At 52.9% G+C, this 23,665-nt stretch overlaps 1 protein-coding gene and 1 long non-coding RNA gene across 8 annotated transcripts; one reads left to right on the forward strand and one right to left on the reverse strand.

The window, feature by feature from the left end:
• The first annotated feature begins 22 nt into the window (after positions 1-22).
• Positions 23-12,144, forward strand: GLYCTK (glycerate kinase). Of its 7 annotated transcripts, XM_085517113.1 has the most exons (8): positions 51-494; positions 961-1,120; positions 2,966-3,018; positions 4,626-4,726; positions 8,099-8,486; positions 8,706-8,857; positions 10,572-10,747; positions 11,061-12,144. In XM_085517113.1, the coding sequence occupies exons 5-8, from the start codon at positions 8,200-8,202 to the stop codon at positions 11,961-11,963; spliced, it is 1,518 nt and encodes a 505-aa protein (XP_085373239.1). In that variant the 5' UTR covers positions 51-494; positions 961-1,120; positions 2,966-3,018; positions 4,626-4,726; positions 8,099-8,199; the 3' UTR covers positions 11,964-12,144. The 7 variants fall into 7 exon arrangements, with proteins under 7 accessions (XP_015730098.1, XP_015730099.1, XP_085373239.1 ...); XM_015874612.3 differs by lacking the exon at positions 4,626-4,726 and having other exon boundaries at positions 23-494; XM_085517116.1 differs by lacking the exons at positions 51-494; positions 961-1,120 and adding an exon at positions 2,221-2,361.
• On the reverse strand, positions 11,974-14,692 carry LOC146758392 (uncharacterized). The gene is made up of 2 exons (XR_014934877.1): positions 14,487-14,692; positions 11,974-13,940 (listed from the first exon to the last, which is right to left on the reverse strand). It is a non-coding gene; the product is annotated as an uncharacterized LOC146758392 (long non-coding RNA).
• Positions 14,693-23,665: the final 8,973 nt, after the last annotated feature.

Here is a 23,665-nt window from a genome sequence, read left to right on the forward strand (position 1 = left end):
ACCATGGGAGTGGGGACGGAGAGGGGAGGGGCGGCCGCCATTTTGAAGGAGGCAGTGGGAGGGATTTGTGGTGGATATTGGGCTCGGTTCTGTCCATTCCTGTGTGGGGTTGTTGGCGTTATGACCTCAGCTCTTAAAGAATGTGAAGTGAAGCTCGTAGCGGGTGGGGAAAAGCAGTGTTAAGTCAATGAGGAAAAGGGTTGTGAGGCGGCCTTCTGTGGGGCTGCAGTGCATCCCTCAGGTTGGTGCTGGAAGGGTTGCCTCAGGTTTATCGCTGCTGCCCTTGTTGCTGCTGTAGGTCCACCTCATTGGTTCATTGACAGAATTCCTGCTTTTAAATGCTGTTTTTAGTCATATTGCTACACTTACAGTGCTTTTAATTGCATAAAGCAGCCTTCAAGCAGTATTGCACCGACACAAGGGCTATGGCACTGTGCTCTTACAGCACTGACAGCACTTAAAGAACATCCAAGAAAGACACCTTGGCTCTTCAGGTAGGTGCTGTGGTGCAGACGCCCCTGGGCTGTCATTTTACCCATCATAAATACTGCTACCAAGATCTATGTTTGTGTTTCCCTACATCTCAAACCTTGAAGTGAAAATCCCCCACCAATTTGATGGTTTCCAGCCCCCTGCTGTGTTAATTTGAGAAGAAAAATGGAAATCTTTTGTTGTCTCGGCCTTCAATAAACTTAAAAGCAACGAAGAAAGCATCAATAAAAAGTAAAAGCCAAAGTTGCTTGTGTGGATGTTAATTGAGTTTTCCGCTTCAGAAAGTTTGCTTCAGAATAATATTGCCCTCTTGCGGTCATGCTGCGATAAGCCTGGGAACTTGGCAGCGGTCTGTACGTCGTCTAAACGTGTCATTATTTTACCTGTGCGTGGCTTTTAGTCAGTTAAACAAAAGCCTTTTTTGAGATGTTTATTTTACTGCTTGTTTTCTACTGCTCGTCCTTGCAGGCTTTGGCACCTATCCTGATTCACCTCTACCTGCTGCGATGTCGGAATGATTCACCAAGTTTTGTTCTGAGGTGGATGCAGGACTTTAAAGCCTCAGGAGTCTCCACAGAATGCACTTTCATTGCTTCGGAGTGTCTCAGGTTCAGCTGCTCCATTACAGGTCAGTTCAAAACCTACCATCGATTTTCACATCATGAAAGGCTTTAGAGAAGTTCAGAACAGCATGCTTCTTGCACAGTGTAAATGGCATCAAAGCCTGGATTATCTCATCTGGGCCCAGAAGATGACTCACTGATCCCATCATAAGGCAATTTCCTTCAGAACACCTACAGTACTTAGCCAGGTTTTAGAGCTGTATAACACCGTGGGCTGTTGATTTGATAATGTAGATGGTACCCCTGCAAAACTAGTTAATAGGAAAAAAAAGGTTTAATTGCTGCTTGAGTAATATTGATCAAATGCAGTCATTCTACATATGCGTTTCTATATTAGGCACCACTGTAACTTGCGCAATACAAACAGGCCTGTGCTTGCATTAGCTTGGATGGGTGGATGTGAACTTCCAAGAAATGTTTCTGGAAAGAACACTACTTAGGTGAATACATTTTCCCCGGACTCTGCTGGGAGGGATGATTCAGTGGGTGACAGCTGTGTCTGAAGACTTGTGTAGAGCACCTGAATCCTACAACTTAGCATTGCTCTGTGGACTTCTGAAGCTAAATGTGATGCTCTGGAATCCCTGCTTTTGTAGTATGTGACCTCAGAAGTGTTGGTGGGAGGGGACCTCTGGAGTTATCTCCTATCATGGAGCCCATAGCATCTCTCCCTCCCTGATCCAGTGCTGTGCTATTCTCCCTATAAAGATCTTTTTGCTCATGTCTGATATGAACATCTCAAGTTGCAAACTGTGGCCATTTTATACTTCCTGCCACTACCAGCATCTCATATCTGTTGTCTTCACAACCTCCCTTCAATTAATTGTAGCTATGATCAGGTTGATCATAAGTTGGTTGTACCAGTTGGTTTTCAGCCTTCCCTGGTGCATGTAGATCTTGTCCCTGCAGCAAAACCTCACGCTTATTGCAGTTTATTGCAGTGACTCTGGAAGGTAACTTTACTACTCAGTGCATTCCCCCAGGTTAGTGTTAGTGGGATACAGAATTAATTAATATTACTAAATAATCAGTGTCCCCAGGTGACTAAGGAAGCTGTGGGGTGAAATAAACCCCAACTGAAACCCAGGACTTCCTTGTTCATTACCAGCTGTCATCTGGACACAGAGCCACTGATGTCTGTGCTCGGAGCCCAGTGGTCGAGGTGTTTTGCAGCCAGCATAACAGTACATTTACTCAGCCAGAACTTCTTCAGCTTGCTAATGAGAGCGATGTCACTGAAGTCAAGGTAGATCACGTCTGCTGCTTTCTGCTTTCCCCATTGCCTATCATCTCAGCCTAGAGGGCAGGCATAATTGTCATCCTGTGACTGATTAATATTCCTTGCTTTTTGTCTTCGTGTTATTTTCAACTAAGGAGCTCATATTTTTTTTGCTCTTCATTCCAAAGAGCATGCCCTTGTATTCTGCAGGACTGAATTTCAAGTCCTTTCTATTATTTGAGTCCTCAAGGCTGGCAACTTTTCATCTTCTCTAGAATACTATGATCCTTCCCCATATTCTAAATGACTCTTCACTTTGATTGTGAGTTGACTCAGAACAGGGAGTTTGAGAAATTACAACATGAAAGGAAGTAGACTTGGCATGGACTTGGCTTCAGGGTAGTACTGTTCTGCATTTAGCTACAGAAGGATTCTTAGTGAAAAATTTTTCTGCCCTACAATCCCCAGTGCAAGGGAAAATCATTTCCAAAAGGTATATAGGCAGTGAAGGGAGTGTGACCTAGAAAAACTAGTAAGATGCATATGTCAAACACAGTTAATTTTTTTTACTAATGATACTGATCTTTGTATATAAAATGCTGAACTGAACACTTATCTTCTCTGTATTCAGCCTTAGGCTGCGTTCCTCATCAGAGGCAGAGAGACCCTGTTGACATTTTCCTGGTGAGTAAATCAGTCATGAGAGCAACATATTTCTTTTCTAAGAAACATTTGGAAAGCCATCTATTAGAAATTAGGGCTCCTGGGTTTCCCAGAGCTCAGCATATTCTTGAAACAAAGGTGCTCAGACTCATTTTTGCTTTTTCCCCTCCCTGCATAGCAAACTTTGTGTGCAGCTCCCTGGTCTCCTCATACATCTTCTGTCCACCACATTCCTCTCTCCCAGTGGGTGCAGCAGGAGCACTGTGCTGAGCTGGGGCAGAAAGACCCCTCTGTTCCTGCACATCCACTTGTACACCTGGCTCTTGGTAGCAGAGCAGTGACCAGCTGGTCCATCCTAGCTGCAGATATTTTCTCTTTTACACAGTGTGACTGAGGCGGTGCAGTAATTGTATGCAAATCCATGCGCAGATTAAAAAATTAATCAAATCCTGAAATTTTCATTTAAAGAGATTAGTCTTGAAAAATCCCCCATCTAATCCTTCCCCAAGTAGTCACTTGGAACAAAACTTTACCGCTTTGTTTTCTTCCTGGGCTCAGTGCATCTCCTTGAAAATTTTCTTGTGGTGCTTTTGGGACCATCTGGAACATCAAGTTTGAGTCTGAGCAGGGCTCAGCAGGCAGATTAAATTTGATCTATCAAATGATAGAAGAGATGTGTCAGTAAGTGGGAACATGGGAATTGAATGCAGTAAAATCTCCGCTGTGCTGTACTTCATAGGTAAACTCCCACGTGAAAAATGGAAGCCGTAAGCCTTGGTGAGCTTAATGGTAATTTACCTACCAAGAGGCCAGGAGAGCGCTGTGTAGCAAGTGAAAGGAGTAGCAAGAGACACTTAAAACTTGCTGTATCTGGTAGTTTACTGCTGAAACAAAGATGTGATCTGTCTTTTGCAGCTTGAACTCAGAATTATTCTCTAAAGGGTTTGATCCCTCAGGGATTCTGGAGTCCTGTGTGCTCTGTATGCCATGGGCCAGCCACCAAGCATTGCCACACGAGAGCAAAGCATAGAAGTCCTGATGGAGAAATAAACTGCCTTAGAACCCCAAAGACCTCAATTAAATTTGGCATCTCTGAGCATCTTTAGGCCTTGAAGCACAGCCTGAAACACTGGGGCTGTGTGATTGAATCAACCTGCAGCAAGCCCAGTTGCCTCAACTCTAAGAAAACCACAAGCCTGTGATGCAAACCCTCAAACAAACCTCTAACCATAGCACCCAGAATAACTGTGCTCTACTCACTGGTGGGAGACTGGGGAATATTTTTCCACCTTTCAAATACCTGCCATGGAGCAAGGCATTGGCTCATTTTTCTTGCTGCATAGGCACAGACAGCTCATTTGTGCACTCCTTCCCTCCCCAGTGTGACTCCAAGCTCCTGGCTCAGACTGTTCCCCCCTGTGTCTGTGCTTTTGGTCTCTTGCCACCATCCAATTTCCCTGGCAGCTTGCCACATGTCTGCCCTGGTGCTGGATTGTTTCTGTCTCCTTCTGACGTTGGCTCCTTGCCTGCAGAATTGCTTTAATTAAAAAGTTAATGAAAGGTAGTGCAAACGAGTGTTTTGCCTGTGTTTTATCACAGTCCAACTCCTCTCCCTCCCTTTTTCCCAGAGAAAGTGAAAATGAAGCACTGGGGTTTTGCTGCTGCAGTGAGAGTTAGTGGAAATTTCTACTGACTTAGGAGGAGCCCTGCGAAGAAAGAAATTATAATGGTAATGCATGCAAACAAGTATGTAGACGGTGAACGTTATTCACCAATGAAAGCTGAGGAAGTTTTCATTTAAAGGGGATTAATCTAAGCCCCTTACAGCTCTCTTTGTAACAGGCGGTTCTCAGCATCGTTTTCCTCCTAAGATTATTATGAACTCCTGGAAAACTTACTGAAGGAATATTCCCCAACTCCCAGTTGTCCCAAGCAGGGACAAAGGGAAGGTGCAAAACCTCACGCCTGTAGCGTGTGACCTTGGATCCTCAGAGAAGAGGGTTTGTTCATCCCTGTGTGATTTCCCTGAGAAACTGGGAAATGAAGATCAGCGTGTAAAGCAATGGGAGTCACTTCATAAGCCCCTTCTTCCACCCTGAATTCCTCCCAGACAGCAGGGAGGAGAATGCAGAGGTGCAAGGATGGTATTTTCCCACGTGCAAGATGTAGCAGCTTGCTGGAAGTTACATCATTTCTCTACCTTCCATCTATGGAGGGCTGCTATTTGGGTTATTTTTCCTTCCTCCCTCACTGCGGGGTGTGCAGTTTTCTTGATCTTGTTTTTAGAGCCCTCGTGAAACGAGTATGGTTTTGTGGGTGTGTTTTTGAATATCTACAGCTGATTTCTTAGCACTGATTTATAGCTGCTCCTTGTTGACATTTAGTACCCAGTGCTTGAGATGTATAAATAAATTACATTCAAATGGATTTGTGACATCATTAGCAGCACGCCCATTCCAAGGGGAGCCTCCAGTGAGCCTGTGTGTCTAATCAGAGCTGACAGGGAGCAGAGTTACACATGGAGACCTCCAAAGCTGATGGGTCTGTGCCAAATGCAACTCTCTGTTGTGCTGGTGAACTGATGAGTAGCCTCTAGATGCAGGGAGATTTGCACTGGGTTTGTTCTGCATGCTTACCTGTGCACTGGGGTCATTGTAAGGGCTTCTGTGCAGACAGCATGTCTTAAGGTCTACTGAAGCAAAGGAAAGATGCGCATGTGCTGACTTGCACAGACTTAGGATCGGGTCTTGGTGGTTAAATTACACTCTGAGTTCAGAGTGCAGAAAATAGATTACATGCCTGCTATTGTAGTGAAATGCTTTCAAGGCTAGAGCAAGCATAAGCAGTATGTACACAAGTGCTAGATGAGTTAAGCTGGCATGTATTTTTTCAGCTTCACCAGGAGAGGGTTGCTTTTAAATGACTCGTGCCTGCTGTGTCATGTCTGGAGCTGGAGCTGAGTGGAGCCACTGGGAGGCCACATGTGACAGGCTCTGCAGTTGCAGGTCTGATTTTGCTCGATTCCCCTGGGCTTCAGGGTCAGCCATGAACCATCAAGGCAGAGCCTATTAAAAGCTCTGGGGCTTCATTTTCTTAAACTTGCCATCTTAGTTTCAGCTGGGCCAGGGTTGTTTACTGCAGAGTGTCTGGTATGATGTTTTGGTTCTAGGTGAAAAACAATGTTGGTTGCATACCAGTGTTTGTTGTTATTGCTAAGCAGTGTTGCGCAGAGCTGAGGTCATTCCATTTTCTCACTGAAGAGCTGGGAGGGGGCAGAAATAGGGCAGCTGACTTAAACTGGCCAAAGAGATATTCCTTACCATATGACATTGTGGGGAAGGAGAGCTTTCAAGGGGGTGGGAGTTCATCTGGCTCTTCCTTTCACTGGGGGGGCTAGCTGGGCATTGGTCAGTGAGTGGTGAGCAATTGCTTGTTGTGTACATTCATATGTGTATTTGTATATGCAGTCTCAGTTCCTAAGGTGTATGTCTCGCTTCACTGCTATTGGCACAATTACTCAGGTCCTCATTGTAGGAAGGCTGAGGCTCTGTGGTTTTTAAACTGCTTGCAGACTCAGCTGCCATGAGAACTTGTTAATGAAGTGGTCAGGAACACTCTTTTTCATCTCTTCTCAGGGTTGAAAAGACAGTCCTAAAGGGAGCAATAACTAGAGGCAGTTTAAATAGTTAACTTATCTGCCCTGGGTTTTGCCTTTAAAACTTGTTTCTCATGGACATTTAATCCTTTATTATCCAGCAAACCTGTGATCTGCCATTTGGTTTTGTTTCCAAGGCCTTTTTTTCCAATGATTTCCGGTATGTGCCCAAGTTTTGTTGCCTGAGAAGGTGCTTGTGTGGAGGTTTTCACAGAGCCTTTCAGCTTGTCTCATGTATTTGCAGGAAAATAAGGCAGATTTAGACCCAGAGGAGCTGTTGGAAGGCTCATTGGCTTAATGATTAACACCTTGCAATGCTGTGGGTGTGTTAGAACAAAGAGACCTCTGGACTTGTGTGTTCTCTGAGAACAGGGGGCAGAAGCTGGCCTTGCACTGAAACGCATCCATTCAGTAGAGGGAGAATTAACTGGCAGGTAATTTGAATGTTTCAACAATTAAGAATATTGCCAGGGCTGCCTCAGCCTCCTGGCACCCTACCTTAATTGCCTGCACCATAACTGCCATGAGCTGGAGAGATGCAGATCACAGGGGTCCTCGATTCTGAGAAACCAGCAATGAACTCAGTGCCAGCTAATGGAGGGAAGGAGTGCTGGGAGGGCATCAGCAATGAGTGCTGGCAGGGGCTGCCTCTGCAGTGTCTGGATGAGTGTCTGCCCTTGAGCAGCTGAGGTTCTGCGTTGCATGTTCATATCTGTTGTGTTTAATTCTAGTAGTAGACAGTCGCTCATATGTGCTTTCACAGACCCAGCTGGGAACGTTGTCTGGATCTGAAGTTCTGTTTGGGCTCTAAGTGTTATTTTAATGGATAATGAAAGAACAGAAAAATAAAGGAGAATGAAGCCAGGTGTTAATTTGGTTTTCGATGGGGCATCCTCATTCCTGGTCATTCTACAGCCACAAGCAGTAAGTGAGCAGGCAGCTAACAAGGCTGTTGTGTTTTCCAAAGTCTGCGTTTGATGCTGCAGGGGACCACGGGGCACTGCATGGCCAGAGAATGAGCACAGCATTTGGCTGGTGTGTGGAAGAGAGTTCATGGAGCGAAAAGCTGTTCCACCCGGCCACCCTGCTCTCTCTAGGAGAGAGAGCAGCTTGCATGGTTTGGAAGGGTGTCAAACGCTGAGCAAATTGAAATGATGGCTTGCCAGTGGCAAATGTACAGTGATGGAAAAGCTGGCTGGCAGGGCTCACCTTCCCTATAGGAAGTGATGGGATTACAAGGGATCCAAAAGCTGACAGGTAGTTTGAATGTGATGCTGCGCTTCCCTCCCTACTGCCTAGGAAGCAGTGGGGAAAATGCAGCTGATATGGCTCCTTACTGAGGAGAAAACAGGAGCTAACTTTCCATGGTGCATAATTTGGCCTCCTTGTTCTCCTTGTGTCAGCCCTGTCTCTTTTGCTAATGAAATTGGTCTCTTTCACTTGTAGGTTGGGGGATCTTGGTTTCTTGAAGACTCACCAGTGTTGGCAACGTGTGTGCAAGCCTAACCCACAAAGCAGAGCGGCTCAGCCTGGCCACCCTAGGCAGCATGTCCCTCCGTGAGCACGTGCTGTCCCTCTTCCGCAGCGCAGTGGGCACCGTCAGGCCGGCTCCAATGCTGAAGAGGGCACTGAAGCTCCAGGGAGAGGGGTGCCCTCAGCTGCTGGTGAACGGCCGTGCCTTCCCATTGAAGAGGGACCTGTACTTGGTGGGGTTTGGCAAAGCTGTGTTGGGAATGGCAGCAGCGGCTGAAGAGATCCTGAGAGACCACCTTGTTCAGGGGATCATCAGCGTGCCACTGGGCATCCAGGAGAGCCTGCAGCGAGCAGGAATGCAGTAAGAGAGCCAGCCTACACATGCACAGTTTGGGTGGGAGTAAACTGCCAGATTTGTCCTCTGTGGGATGTTTCTGTGAACACCCTCGGTCTTCAGCTGTTGTTGCTCTGGTGCCTACCATGTCCATTTTCTGGTGCACCAGGTGTGATTCTCTGTTGGGTGACAGCCTGCCTGCACAGGTGCTCATGTCAGTGATGATTGTCTTCCCTTCCCCTGCAGGGAGATGCTGCTGAAGCCACACAGTAGAATCCAGGTCATTGAAGGTGCCAAGAACAACCTCCCTGACCCAGAGGCTCTTAGGGGAGCAAGTGCTATTCGGGAGCTGGCTGAGGGCCTGACAGCAGATGACCTGCTCCTTGTGCTCATCTCAGGTGGGTACACTGGGGAATAGGCTGTGCTGAGTGCCCCTGCTGCTGCAGCCCTTCCAGCTACTTGGCTGCAGGGGACTGCTGTGCTGCTCTGGCCCTTTCAGTGATTTTTCCTCTCCCTTCACTCACAAGACTTTTTCCAGGAGTGCAGCAGGGGAAGGCGCAGGGCTGCCCCAAGTTCTGGGGAGTTCCTGAGCTGTGCAGGCTGTGATGGTGGCACACAGGCTGTCAGCTGCTCTCACCCTTTGGCAAGGGTGGCATTTTTTCTCATCTCTTCCTTAAATCTGGGGATGCAGACTTGGGTGAAGTAGTTCTTGGTTGACTCACAAGCTCTGAACTTGTGTAATTTGGGACTGACCTTCAGAGCTTTGCTCTTTCCCTTTACTTTTCCTGTGGCAACTGGACATGAGGCCCCAGCCTCTGAAGCAGGGAGCTGCACACCTTGAGGGGTCAGCCCTGACCACATCCAGGCAAACACCCCCAGGCCCTGAGTGTTGGGTCAGGACGTCCCCAGGCCCAGAGCTGTATAGGAAGTGGATATTGTGCATCAAAGGGATGCAGTAGCATTGCCACAGTTCAAGCTTGGCTGAGTGATTCAGGACAAAAGAAAACAGGGGCTTGGAGCAGCTCTGCTGAAACCGCTTGGTCTCTGCTTGGTAATTGTCATTGTTTCCATTGTGGTTGTTGGAGCGTGATGTGGTGCAGAGAGCACAGAGCTGTTAGGCAGTCACCCAAGTGGCTGACATCTAGCTGTTCTCACTAGGGATTCCCCTGGGTGTCCTTCTGTCCTTTGGCTACTGGTATCTCCAAGAGACTCCTCAGCCCATGAGGACCTACCTGTGGCTGTGGTGCACGTACACTCCCACACAGCAGCCGGTCTCCAACTGCTGCTGCCTCTCAGCTAGAATCCTGGCTATTGACTGAAACCTAGGCATAGGCATTTGCATTTGTTTTCCTTGCTCATCATGTTTTATTGATGCTGATTTGTCCCAAACCTCTGAGCAGATTTTGCCTTTTGACGGTAGCTTTCAGCTGTACTTTTGTGCGTTTTCACTCTCTACTCTCATTTTTCTCCTTTCCATTCTGTTTTTTTCTACCCATTTCACTTTAGCATTCTGATCCTTTTCCTTACCTTCTTCTGTACATTTCTGATGCCCACTTGTGTCAGTTGCCCTGATAGGATTTCCACTGATAAAACCATCACCCTGGGTGTGCTTTGTTCTATATTATTCTGTTCCCTTTTTTTTTTCCCTCCCAGACCTAGATGTGTGCAGTTAGGGGGGTTGTTTCCTATCTTAGTGCAGCCATAGCTTTCTTTTTTCCATCTCCATCTGCATAATGCTTCATGCTCTGTGAGTCTTGAAGTGTGTAGTACTGCTCATCCATCCAGGGAGCCCTGGAAAAGGAGTGTGGGAACACTCTGGTAACCTGATGTCATGAGAATAGGAATTTCTGGCCCTTCTCTGTGGTACCCTATTCCAGTGAGGTTTATGCTGCCTGTGTGAAGTGTAGCTGACTGCAGACAGTGCTGGGCTGCTATGATTAAAGCCTGGTGGTGAAGACTTCATTTGCCACTTCCCTGACTAGCTGTGCCTCCCCTCCACAGGTTGCTGAGGGAAGGGGAAAGGCTGCTCCTGCTCAGCTATTGGACAGCCCAGCTTCATTCCTGTCCTGTAATGTGCACATTAATGTCCGTACCATCTCTTCTGCATCCTAGGGGGTGGATCAGCCCTACTGCCTGCTCCCATCCCTCCCATTCTCCTGGAGGAGAAGGAGAAGCTCACAAAGATGCTGGCTTCCCGAGGAGCTGCCATACAGGAGCTGAACACTGTCCGGAAAACTCTGTCTTTGCTGAAGGGTGGAGGGCTGGCCCGCCTCGCATATCCTGCACAGGTAATCAGAGGAAACCTCTGCTTGCACAGAGGTCTGCCTCCTAAATGGTGGTTTAAGCAAGTGACCAAAGTTGTTTTGGATTTGTGACTTCACTGAGGGCCCAAACTCTCAGGGAGGGGGGTGGAGGAGGGGAATTCAGAACTGGCCATCCAGTCGCACCACTGAGCAGACCCCAGCCCTCACCCAGCAGGAGTTTCCATCATGCTGGTTCATTGCTCTGCTCATTCCCACTGCGTGTTCAGCACCTCAGCTCACCCAGAAGCTGTTCTCTCACTGGTGTGTCAGCTGAACCCACGCTAGGTGCTCTTGGCAGGTGGTGAGCCTCATCCTTTCTGACGTGATTGGTGACCCTCTGGACATCATAGCGAGTGGGCCCACTGCTGCCAGCTCCCACAGCGTCCAAGACTGCCTTCACATCCTGGCCAAATACAACCTGCTGCACAGCCTGCCCAGCTCCGTGGAAGCAGTCCTCTCCATCTCACCCACCAAGCCCACTGCTGCAGAAGACTACTCCCACGTTTGCAACGTCATCATTGGGTCCAACACACTGGCTTTAGCTGAGGCCAAGCGCCAAGCAGAGGGCCTGGGCTATGCAACCCTGATTCTCAGTGCAGCGGTCTGCGGGGACGTTGGCCGTGTTGCTGTGCTGTACTGCCAGCTGATCTGTCTGCTCTGCCTGCACTTGGCCAGCCTTGGGGAAGGGCCTCAGGGCTCTGAGGTGAGGGGGAATCTCCTGCAGCTGGCGGCAGAGTTAGACATCCCAGGCTTGAACATGGATGAGTTTCTGCAGGCCCTGCAAGGACTGGAGCCCCAAAAACCAGTCTGCATCCTGGCTGGAGGAGAAACTACGGTTCAGCTTCAAGGAACTGGGAAGGGAGGGAGAAACCAAGAGCTGGCTCTGCGAGTGGGGCTGGGGCTGCACAAAGCACAGGGTGTTGAGGCCAGCAGCCTGGGCAGGTGTGATGTCGTATTTCTGAGCGGGGGAACGGATGGGCAGGATGGACCCACGGAGGCAGCAGGGGCTTTCTGCAGCCCAGAACTGGTGGCTGAGGCGCTGCAGGAAGGCCTCGATGCAGAGACCTTTCTCAGCAACAATGACTCCTATGCTTTCTTCAGCCACTTCCAGCGTGGGCGTCACCTCCTGGTGACTGGCTTGACAGGCACCAACGTCATGGACATCCAGGTTATTTTAATTAGAGCCATGGACAAATCATGAGAGCTCCCTCTGCAGATATTCAGATGCATTTAATTAGGAGCAGGGGTAAATAAGACCATAAACATTGCAGATGAAACTACTTAAATTAGGGCTAGCTGTCAAGGGTGCTAATATCTTTCTGTCAAAGAGTCTACTAATTAGGCACAAGCAAATCCACAGTAAAAGCATCGGGAACAGTGAAGTTCTTGTAATTGGGATCAGAGGAAGGTAAGCAGTCACACTGTGGATGTGATTGTTACATTTAGCACTTCTGCAGAGAGCCACCACTGCTGTGACAGCTTCAGCTGTGGGCAAAAGGCATGGAGAAAGTGAGGCCATGGCACAGCTGCTGGAGACAGCTCCTAGTGTGGTGTGGGAACCCCGTCTGATCCCAGTAGAGCCTCCGTGCCAGCAGTTCGTGTGCTAGAAGCTTTCATGGTGTTGTTTTCCAACTGGCCGGAAAACAGTCGCGCATCCAGCCTGAGCCACTGACCTTTCTTCTGTGCCGAGGCAGAAGTCGCTGTCACTCTGATTAACTCTGCTAATTCTGCGGAACAAAAGGCAAGGAAGTCTTCATGCTTAGCTCTCCTGACCCATGCTGCTGAGCTGATCAAAGGGCAAAGCTGCCAGAGCCTTGCTTTGACAGGGAGCTGCTCACCAACCCCTCTGAGAACGCCGTGGTGCTGCCGGTTTTGCCTCAGGCTGCCGTGCGATACGTGGGAGAGCAGAGATGAGTTGGATTTCCCAGGCTGTGGGGCTGAATTTTAGCTGGGCTCTGGCTACGTATTCAAAGGACTTCATCTCAGCAGCCAGTATGACCCAACACATTCAGCTCCTTTGAAAAATCTGCCTATTTGTCACAGAGCCTAAGTGGGAGCTGAGCTGCTTTGAAAATCCAGCCCTAATTTAATAGGACACGCTTGACTCAGACTCTTCCCAGACAGACTAGCCTGCTCCGTGTGGCTGATCTAATCTCATGGCACAAATACTCCGTCCTGCCAGCACGGTGAGTAGTGGTGTCACTGTGCAGCCATGAGCTCCGCTCAGAGGAGGATTGGAGGGTGGATTTCTGAGGAGGCTGTGCACCTCCTGCTTTGTTCTTTAAGCTGATATCTGACAAGTTGGGGTGTTGGCAGGACTGCCAAAGCAGCCAGCCCCTCCCCCTTGGTGTCAGTACCAGCCTGAGCTGGTGCCCACAGCCTGAGCTCATCGCAGGGGGCTTTCAGAACCCAGCTCTTGGGGGTAATCACATCCCTGCATCTCCTTTGTGCTTCAGGACTGAAGGTCTTCTGCATCATGCCCAAGCTTGCTTACTCTGGCAAGCAGCTGGGAGATCTGCTTGAAGAGAGCTGCCAAGTGTCACAAAGCCTGTTGGGGAACAGTGGCACAAAAAAAGGTGCTTTGTGTTGGGTGTTTTCTCTGAGGGTCATCAATGGGCTTCAGAGCGTTTGGCTTTCACTGTGTGTCTGAGGTGCCAGTGCTGCAGGCGTATGAGCCAAAATGTATGGTCTGGGGCCAGATGGACTGGCTGAACCTGGCCCCATAGTGCTGCAAATGCTTCCTGTCTTAATCCAGAGTGACTCCAGCTCCAGCCATTCCCTTCCTGGGAAATCATAGAACCACAGCATGGCTGGGATGGAAGGGACCTCACAGCTGGGCTGGCTGCACCCCAGTTTGGGCTGCCCAGGACCCCTCCATGGCATGGGGCACCTCCAGGGATGGCACCCCCAGCTCTGGGCAGCACTGCCAGCACCTCACCGCCCTCTAAAACGTAAAAATAAAACTGTCCAGAGCAGTTTCCTTTTTTTCCCCCAACAAATGAACAGTTTTCTTCAGAGGAACTGATTTGTTCCAAAATAACTTCACTTTCGTCATCTTTCTCAACAGGAGGTTTTGGAAACAGGAGATCCGGGGGAATTGGCAGAGACAAATGGGTGTCGCGTTTGCCTTGTCTTTCTTCCTCCTTGTCTTTCTTCCTCCTCTTCCTTGCTGTCTGTTCTGTCGGGTGGGCAAAGTGACTGGCCAGGCATGATGCTCTCCTCCCCCTCAGCACCGTGCACGCAGGCAGAGCTCCCTGCTCAGCCATCCCGATGCATGCTGCACCTCTGGGAGAGGTGTCCTCATCCCCATGCAGGGGGCTGTGGGAAAGCCAAGCTGGGCGTGCTGGGGGTGGGCAGGCTCTGCAAAGTGGGCTGCTCACAGCCAAGCACTGCTCGTGGCCGGGGTAGTATTGGTGCTATGAATGGTGCTATAAACGGTGCGAGCTTTTGGCAGTAAATTAAAAACCTTGGCTGCTGCCCTTGGCTCTGCTCTTGCCTCTTAGGAGACATTAATATCACAGCTCCCCAGCTTTCCCATTATCACTTCATTAAGGATCCAATAATGATAAATGTGGATGGTTTTATTCTGCGCCGAGCCTGATTAATGGCTAATATTTCACTAGGTGTTAATGGGGCCCTTCTTTTATGAAGTGATTGGAAGGGGTCTGCCTTTCATCTGAGTAATTTCCACTATTTTCCTTAACGTGACAGATTTAATGCAAACCTTTACAGAGCGGTGGCGGCCTCCGGAGAAACTTTGAGGAGTGCCACGTTTGGGGCAGCCCTCGTTGCTGTGGATGTTCCATGGTTCCTCTTTCTCCTCCTGCATGCTCGGTGACACAAGGAAGCTGCTGCAGGATGGAGCAGGGCTGGTGGTGGATGCCTTCCTGCAGCACATGGGTTGCTCCCCGCTGTCAGACCCCAGTGCCTTGCACGGCTTCAATCCCTATATGAAGCGGGATGTAAATCACATAGGAATAAAAAGCCATACAGGACAGTGAGGATCTCTGTGCTCAACCAGGATGGACTCAGGGAGCCCTGTAGCTCCTTTGTGGGGCCGTGGGGAGGCCGAGAAGCCCTGTTTGAAACAAGAGAGGTGTAATTCAGCAGGGAGTGGCCACTTGCTCCATGTTAACAGAGCCCAACCTGAGTCAAGCATCGCTGTCTTATCCTGGAGCATCCCAACGCCATGTCTGCTTGTACCACTCACACTGTAGCAGCCCCACACCCCCTTGATGCAAACACATGGTGGGGAGGAGAAGGGGCTCACACTGCAGCCATCCCTCTGCACTGGAGCATCCCTGTGCATCCCCTCGCTGTCTGGCTGGGGAGAAGAGGAGTGAGCGGATCCAGGGAGCTGTCAGCGCCCCGTGCTGTTGTCAGAGTGCAAATCCCCTGGCAGCCCATTAGGAGCAGCTCCAGGCTGCCTGCAGGAGCTCTTGACAGGAGGCCAGACACCGGCGTGAACAAACACGGCTCCTCTGCTACCAAGGTGGATGTGGGCAGAATGAAGCTGGGGATCGCTTCCCCCGGGTCGCTGCTGTTTGATGGATGCTTACGGAGTGCAGGACCAGAGCGAGCCCCAGAGCATGGAAGTGCTGGGAACCCACCTGAGAGATACACAGCAAAGGGTCTGTGCCTCTGTCCCACATTGCAGCATCACTTCAAGTAGCTGCAGAGATGCTGTGCCGCCCCATGGTGCCATCAGCCCTCAGGGAACGCCACCGCAGCCACACGCCGCCAATGCAATCCACTGTGAGGCAGCAGCGGGAGGCTCTGATCCTCAAATCCACCCCCAGGAACCCTCCTCCATCTCAGGGTGTGGGGGAGCAGCTCTGTGGGGTCTCTGGTTGCTTCTCCAACGTGTGGGACAGCAGACCGAGGGGTTGTATGGAAAGCTGTGTCCATGGATCACTGCACCCAGGCTGGGCAGGAACACCAACAGTGCCATGTTTGGGAGTAATTACTCTCCACGAGCGTGTGAATCATTAGCTATAATTGCCCTAATAAATAAAAGCGCAATAACTTCAGTCTGTGGTCTCATCCACGAGCTGCTGGTGGAGTGAGCTCAAACCAGGAGCAGAGGGAAGGCAGAAAGAGCTGAGCTTCAAAACCACGGCTTCACCCCACGTTGACCCATAGGCTCCATCCTGAGTGCACCCATCGGATGCTCGAGGGGTTCGGCACCACCTCTGCACGGAGAAGTTTCCTGGCTGCAAAGCGGAGCACAAAAGGCCCCGTTTGGGGGTGGCACTGAGGTTACCCACACGCTCCTCCCCTGGGGAATGCTGGAGTGAAAAAAGAAAGGCACCCTGCTCTGCGCTGACATATGGGAACGAAGCAGAAAGCGGCTTCTCCACTTAAAATGTCATCACAGACTTTGCTCAAGAAAAGAAAAAAAAAGCAGCCTTTCCCAGAGTGACATTTTAAGGGGAAATGTTGACTTCAAACCAGAAAGAAACCCCTCAAACCACACAAGGGATCGTTTTAAGCGGCACTGATCCTTCTTGCATGGAAATCAATGTTTGTGAAGCAAAGAATGGAACACAACCCCCCCAGAAAACCTATTATCTTGAGTAAATACGGACCATGGGTGGACTTAGTTTCCTATGGGACAAAACCAGCCTTCCTCTGCCCAGCCCTGAGGACGCAACGCTGTCCTGGGTTCAACCTGCATGGCCATGCTGTGCCATGTCATGCCATGCCATACCATACTGTGTTGCGCTATGCTATCCTATGCTGTGTCATGCTATCCCATGCCATACCATACTGTGCTGTGCTGTCCCATGCCATACCATGCTGTGCCATGCTATACCATACCATGCCATATTGTGCTATGCCATGCCATGCTGTCCCATGCCATGCCATGCTGTGCCATGCTATCCCATGCCATGCCATGCCATGCTATCCCATGCCATATTGTGCTATGCCATCCCATGCCATCCCAAGCCATGCTGTGCCATGCTATCCTATGCCACCCCCTGCAGCGCTCCCACTGGGGCAGGTTGGCCAGCAGCAATCCGTGCTCCAGCTCTCCCCGTGCTGCGGTTATCGCCTCCTGCCTTGTGTTTTTTTAATAACCTGCAATATGAGCAGGCTGCCCTGGGGAGCACCGGGATTATTGTCAAATATCACTTCCCATTCGCTGGCCTTTGAGGGGCTGCATCCACGTGGCACTGCTGGCAGAGCAGAGAGGGACGCAAATGGGAGGGCTGGGGCTGGCCAGCACCGCAGGCACCACGGACCCTCCCAAGGAGAGCAGGGCAGTGAGGGCTGCGGAATCTTAATTAGCTTTGCAAAATTAATGAATTGGCAGCCAAACAAACAAACCAGAGATGGCGGCTCTGGTCACCACTCCTGGTCCCTGGGCAGCAAGCTGCCAGCACAAGGGATCTCGGTGTCACAGGGTGGGGATGTGGGGACCCCACCAAGAAGTGGGGCCTGGTGGGATGGGACTGCGCAGATATATGGGGTCAGCAGTGGGTGGAAGCACAGCACCGGCATCCCAGTGGCCCTATAACTTGCCATGTGCCACATGCCTGGCACACCAGGATCTGTCTTAAAACCATCCCAGCCCTCCTCGCTGCTTTCCCCCTCCTGGAGAGGCAGCAATGGCCACGCAACGTGCACAGCCACCAGAAGTTGATTAAGCCCTAATTAATTGCATTAAGGTCAGCCAATGTACTCTGTGAAGGAAGAAAGCCAATAATTAAAGTCCATGTGGGGCACACTGCTGCCACCAGCTCTGTGGGCAACGGGACAGCACCAGGCTCAGCAGGGCATGGCTGGTGCCACTTGCTGTCCCATGGGGCCGGGGATATAACCATGTGCTCTCAGCACCAAAAAGCCAAGTGCCACACACACGGCTGGGCAGATGAGTGATGCCAGCTCCCAGCAAGGGATATGGGTGACAGCCACCCTCTGCGTCCCACCTTGCTGGGGGGCTGAGAGCAAGCAAAGTGAGCTGGGACATTGCTAGGACATGGGGACAGCCCTTCATTTCAGTGCTGGTGGCGGTGGGTACATCCACACCCACTCCATCCCTTCCTGCAGTGATCTCAGTGATGGCATTTCCATGGTCCCAGCTATAATAATGAAGGCCAAGGGAACGGAGCTGCCTGGCCCTCTTTGTCTCAGGGATGAGAGCAGTGTGAGCCCCCTGGGGCTCTGCAGATTGCAGCTTCCAGAGCTGGATGGACACAGCTGAGAAGTGCTGGTGCCACCCCAATATCACCCACACCCACAGACCAATGTCCCCTCCCAGTGCCCTCCCCCAGTGATGGCAGTGCTGGGGCTGAGGCTGCACCGTGGATGTTACAGGGAGATTTGCCATTGCCACGTGCATTTTGCTGGCTCTGAGCACAGCCCTGATCCAGGGGGAGCACAGACTGAACCTCACACCCCAAAGCTGTGAGCGCAGCACACCATCCTCACCACGACGTGTTTGCAAACCACCCCCAGCCCACCCGTCCCCACCTCCTCACTATCCAGGTGCCCCACTGCCACCTGGGCCAGACAGCAGGGCCAGGGGTGGCAGCGTGGCCATATGGGGTGGCCGGATGCTGGATGCTGCAGCACGGCAGGGATTGCTGCAGCTGCTGCACCATGTGAGCCCTGTGGGGTGCACAGCCCTGCTGTGGTGCTGCAGCCCTCAGGCCCCATGGAGCACGGCTTGGGGTGCTCTGTCCTACATTTCTGAGGGGCTCAGGCCCACCGTGGGAGCTCCATAAGGGATGGGATGTCTCATCCTTGGGATGAGGCAGCGGCGATTTGCAGAGGCACCAAAGCATATGAGCCACCCCAGGTCCCCACATCACCTCTGTATGGAGAGGGAAACTCCTCCTGGGAGGCACCACACAATGGAAGCATTGGAACCGCAGTGACCCCGAGCTCCTCCGGCTCAGCTCAGTGTCCTCACTCACGTCTCCTGATGCGGTGGCCACGCGGTGCCCGGTGTCACCCCTTCCTGGGACCCCCCCCCCCATCCCGCTGCCATTCACAGCGTCCCATTGAAATCCCAGCGCGGGGCCGGAGGTAGCGGCACAACCATCGCTGCTGATAAACACGGCGATGGATTCCGGCAGGCGACACCTGAGATGGTGACACGAAACCCAGCACCTCCCCGAGGGCCACAAAGCAGCCTCTGTACGGGGACGCGGGCGGCACCAGCCCGGATCCGCGCCTTCACCTGGTGCTAATCCTGCTCAAAGCTTTGGGAAACGGGATCCCCTCCTGGGGACGCGGTGCCCTATCAGAGCCGCACGGAACGGGGAAAAAAAGCAAAGCCGGACCAATCCCCCCCCGCCTCCCCCCCATCCCGGCCATGCAGACAAAGGCAGAGCTGGGCGCATGGGAAGCGCGGCTCGCTCCGACCCCGCCGGACCGCGGCGATGGGGCCGGCTCCGCACGCAGCCCCGCAGCTCTCGGGGTCATCCCGGTACCGCAGGGACGCTGCTGTCACGGGGAGGTGGTGGGCGTTTATCGGGGTGAGAGAGCGTCCCCAGTGCAGGGGATCAGGGCTGGTGTTGGCAGCATCGCTCCCCAGAGGCTCTGCCAGGGCCAACTTTACAAGGGAAGCTTTTTTTTTATTTCAGGCTTTTCTTTCTTTTTTCTTCTTTCTTTCTTCCCCCCCCGCCCCCCCCCTACCCCCCAAGCAGAAACAAAGCCGAGGGCTCCAGCAGTGAGAGCACGGGTGGGAAAACAGACCGGGGGGGTGCAGGGGGGGGAGGTGGGAAGAAAATACCAACAACCCACAGATCCTGCAACAAGAAGGATGGGTGAGAAGGAAACCGGGGGCTGCAGGGCTAGACGTGGGGCTGGGAGGGAAGGAGAGGTGAAGAGGCAGCTCCGCTGTGTCACGTATGTCACAGCCCCGGAGCTGCCGCTGTGGCCTCGGGAGGCTCAGGGGGGTCCTGGGCCCCGCACAGAGGGGGAAGGGGAGCGGGGCGAGGGGTGTGGAGGCCGCATCCCAAAGGCGCAACCCTCTCGGATGGGTCCCCCCCCATCACCGTGTCAAGCGAGTGTCCCTACGGCACCCGCCCGGACTGTGCCCGGAGCTCTGAGCCCACCGGGCCACCCGGGATGTCCCTCCTCATCAGCGCTACCCGAGATGTCCCCAGGAGATCGCTCAGCGCTCAGCTCCCCGCGCCGTGCGCCTCCAAGTCCGGGGGGCAGCGGCAGCAGCGCCCCGCAGAGCTCTGCCTGCGGGGAGAGGAGAGACGATGCTCCCGGGGGGGGAGGGAACCGAACCCCGGAGATCTCCGGCTCCGCGCCCCGGCCCTGCATCCCCGAGCCGAGCCGAAGCGAACCCGAACGGCGCCGTGCCCCGCCGCCCGCTGCCGGCCCTACCTGCACCGCGCCGCCGCCGGTCCCGTCTGCAGCCGCCGCCGCCGCCGAAGCGCGGAGCCGCGGGGGGCGGGAGGACGAGCGCCCCCTCCCCGCCCCCGGCCCCGCCGCCCGCCCCCGGCCCGGCCCCACGGCCCCGCGGGTGGCGGTGGGCGGCGGAGAGCGCGGGGCCCCGGAGCGGCGGCCACGAGGTTGAAGGGGGCGAGGGGGGGGGGGTAGTGAGCTGACGGAGCTGCTAACGAATAGATGGGTCGGGGGCTGAGATAGAGACGCCCCTTGGGATAAGCAGGAGGCACCTTCATGCCAGGACGGGGCTTCCAGGCGCACCGTAATGCCAGCACGGGTGGATCAGGAACAGGTTGCCCAAGGAGGCTGTGGATGCCCCATCCCTGCAGGCATTAAATGGAACAAGGAGGCTGTGGATGCCCCATCCCTGCAGGCATTCAAGGCCAGGCTGGATGTGGCTCTGGGCAGCCTGGGCTGCTGGTTGGTGACCCTGCACACGGCAGGGGGTTGGAACTGGATGAGCACTGTGGGCCTTTGCAACCCAGGCCATTCTATGACTCTAGGATCAGCCACACCGTGTGGACAGGTGTACCCCACACCCATACAGGGCCGTGGCTGTGCTGCTCTGCTCTCATTACAATGGGCTCTGCCACGCCACGGGAGGGATTTGGGGCTGGTGCAGCAACAAAGGCGCTGAGATGTGGCCAGGTAAGAGGCTTTGGGGTTTAGCCGGCCATTCCCGCAGCACGGGTGCTTTTTTCCTCCTCTTTTTCAAGGGGAATTATTCTTTGTAATCCCGGTTGCTGGAGGCTGGGCACTGGAGCAGAATTAAGCAGGTAATGGGGTGAGCCCCAGCGGCGGCCCCAAAGGAACGGCTCTTTTTGAGGATCACTCTTATAGGGAATGGCTCCTTTGGGAGGCGGTGCCAGCAGGACGCTACCTGGGGCTCAGTGAGAGCCCAACCGACAGATGGAGGCACTGAGCCTTATGGGGACACTCAGTGCACCCAGGGGATGGCCGTGTCCCTTTGCCCCATGGCAGGGGATGGAGTTTGTCCTTGTGCTCATCCTCATGCCGTTGCTTGCTCCATATTTAATCAGCGACTGAGCGAGGCCCTGCTATCCGTCATGTCCCCCTTCCAGCCCATTTCCAAGCAGAAAGAAAACAAAATGGGACTCATCATTCATCCCTTCATTAAGCCCTCACTCACCACCGTGTCCTAAGAGCGAACGGGACCGTGCCATCTGATGGGCCAGCTCTGCTCACGGGTGGGAAGGCAATGGTGGCTCCGAGGGCTCATCACACATGGGGATGGGGCTGGGGATGCTCTGTGCCACAACCCTCCGTGACGCCCCAGTGGGAGGGAACGGCCCCAGAAGTGCATCCCATCGTGGCAGGGCGGCCCCGTGCCTGCCCATACGGTCCAGCTGTGCTGAGAAATAGGTTGGCTTAAAAAATGCATCACTTTGAAGTTATGTAAATGCAGCGGCAAGCGGAGCACGCTGGCAAAAAGGTTCCCTTTTTTTTCACCCCCTCCTTTCCCCCCCCCCACCCTCCTTCCCTTCCTTGCTGGCTTCCTCCAGTTAAAATTGGGTTGCAAATCATTAATAAAGGAACAGTTGTACTGAATAAGCTCCCGTACTTAAATCAGGACAGAGAGGCGTAATTAACCCGGCTCCGAGCTGATGCGACGGGAAAGGAAAATGCGCCTCTGTTTTGGGCCCGGCGCTCTCCCGGCCCCCTGGGAACAGCATCGAGCTCCTTATTTAAAAATGAAGCTCGCAGCCTGGGTTCATGGATATATATAAAAGCTGTCACGGTGATATTTTATTCATACCCCTCTCCCCTTCCCTCTGCTTGGAAAATCCAGCAGGCGGCAGGGAGGGGGGGAGGCAAGAAGCCCCTTTTAAAACCGAATTACACATGCGAGTCACATTGGTCGGAGGCGCAGGGTGAGCAGGGGGCGGGCGGGAGGCTGCGCTCACCTGTTGTGCCCTGCCTGGAGCCAGAGGTGGCTCCGACATCCCCATCCTCCCCATTGGGAACTGCTGGGATAGCGGGGATGGGGAGAAAGGTGAAAACCCGCAGGGAATCCACTGTCCTTCTGCATCCCTCAGGACCTCTGCATCACCCCCATGTGCCCCACGGTGCCCCCCATCGCCCTGCAGCGCTGGGGATCGAGCAGCTGCGGAAAAACAATATTAACAATAAATCACTGTTTGTTTCCTTTTGCAGACGATTGTTCTCCCCGCGCTCCTTAGTGATTATTAAAGGGCTGTTTTGCTGTCGGTGAAAGCCTGCAATTACGCGCTCTCACTGCTGCTGCCTGTCAGCACCGCTCCCCTTAGTGCAATGCCCGCGATCTCAGCCCTGCAGTGTGGGGCTGCTGCTCACAGCCAGCTGACCTCACCTCCCTGCACCTTAAGGACATGGCATCCACTCGGGATGCTGTGCCTCCCTGGCTGTAAATCCCTATTGCGGACGACCCCAAGCGAGGCCGTGTCCCTAAGGAACTTGGGACCTCCAGGCTCGCTTTCCCCACAGACATACCCCAGTCTGGAGTGCTTTGCCAGGCCCCCATACCTCTTTGCCACTCATCCGACTTAGCAAACTCGAACCAAAGCTGCCCTTCCTCCTCCCTGTGGCATTGGAATTAAATGTAGGCTGTAATTTGGTATTTGAGAAGCAAAAGGGATGGTGGCCTTAAGGGAGCTAACAGCTCTGCTGTGTGTATTAAAGAGCTGTCTGCCAGCCTCCGACCACCACCCGCACACTGCCAGGAGTGCTGCTCCCCCACTCCACAGCTCCATCTCTGCACCGTGCTCTGCTCCTGATGCTGGGAGCAGGGCTGGGAACAGGGGGCTCTCCCAGGGTGCCCAAATCCTGCAGGGCGCAGTGCAGCTGAGCAGGAGTGTCCCTGCTGCACCCTGTGTGTTGTACCTTGTGTGGTGCGTGCACCCCAGCAGGGCTGTCCTTGTTGCACATTGCACCTTGTGGCCCAGCAGGGACGTCCCCATTGCGCTGCACACGGGTGTGTGGCACCGTCCCCTTTGCCAGGCCTGGGGACAGCGCCAAGAGCCACAAAGGCTGATGGCACAACGTGAAGCAAAGGCAGAGCCAGGACAAGCTGCCCCCTGTGTGGGTGCCACAACCCCACTGCAGCCCCACACACGGGTGCTGCTCCCAATGGGAAGCGCCATCCCGGCAGCTCCTCATCCCCCTTTAAATCAAACTTTCCTTTGCTCAAACAAAGCGTTTCCCTCAGCCTACAACGACAACAAATCCCCTCCACCCGCAGTAATTCAAACGGAATAAACACCGTTTGGAAAAGGGAGGTTTGGAACAGCCATTTCCCTGCCCGTGTCGGGGCCGTGTGCTCCAACCCAAGGTTTGCCAACCCGGTGCGGATCCGCCCGGCTCTGCGCTCCTCCCAACCCTTTGTACCGCTCTCCTCCATCCTCCCCTTTGTTTAGCATTTTAATTATTTTAATTACCTTGTTTGCCAGCTTATCGCGGCACTCAAACCCATCTGCGTGCGCGCACGCCGACACC

The sequence above is a fragment of the Coturnix japonica genome, chromosome 15, assembly GCF_054131305.1.
Source record: "Coturnix japonica strain WE chromosome 15, WE-NBRP24, whole genome shotgun sequence".
Lineage (NCBI taxonomy): Eukaryota > Metazoa > Chordata > Aves > Galliformes > Phasianidae > Coturnix > Coturnix japonica.

Excerpts from the sequence above, each read along its gene's own strand:
- GLYCTK (XM_015874612.3), top strand. The coding sequence starts at position 8,200 with ATGTCCCTCCGTGAGCACGTGCTGTCCCTCTTCCGCAGCGCAGTGGGC. Across the intron at positions 8,858-10,571 it reads GCTCCTTGTGCTCATCTCAG|GGGGTGGATCAGCCCTACTG; the intron begins GTGGGTACACTG and ends TCTGCATCCTAG. Across the intron at positions 10,748-11,060 it reads GCCTCGCATATCCTGCACAG|GTGGTGAGCCTCATCCTTTC; the intron begins GTAATCAGAGGA and ends TGCTCTTGGCAG.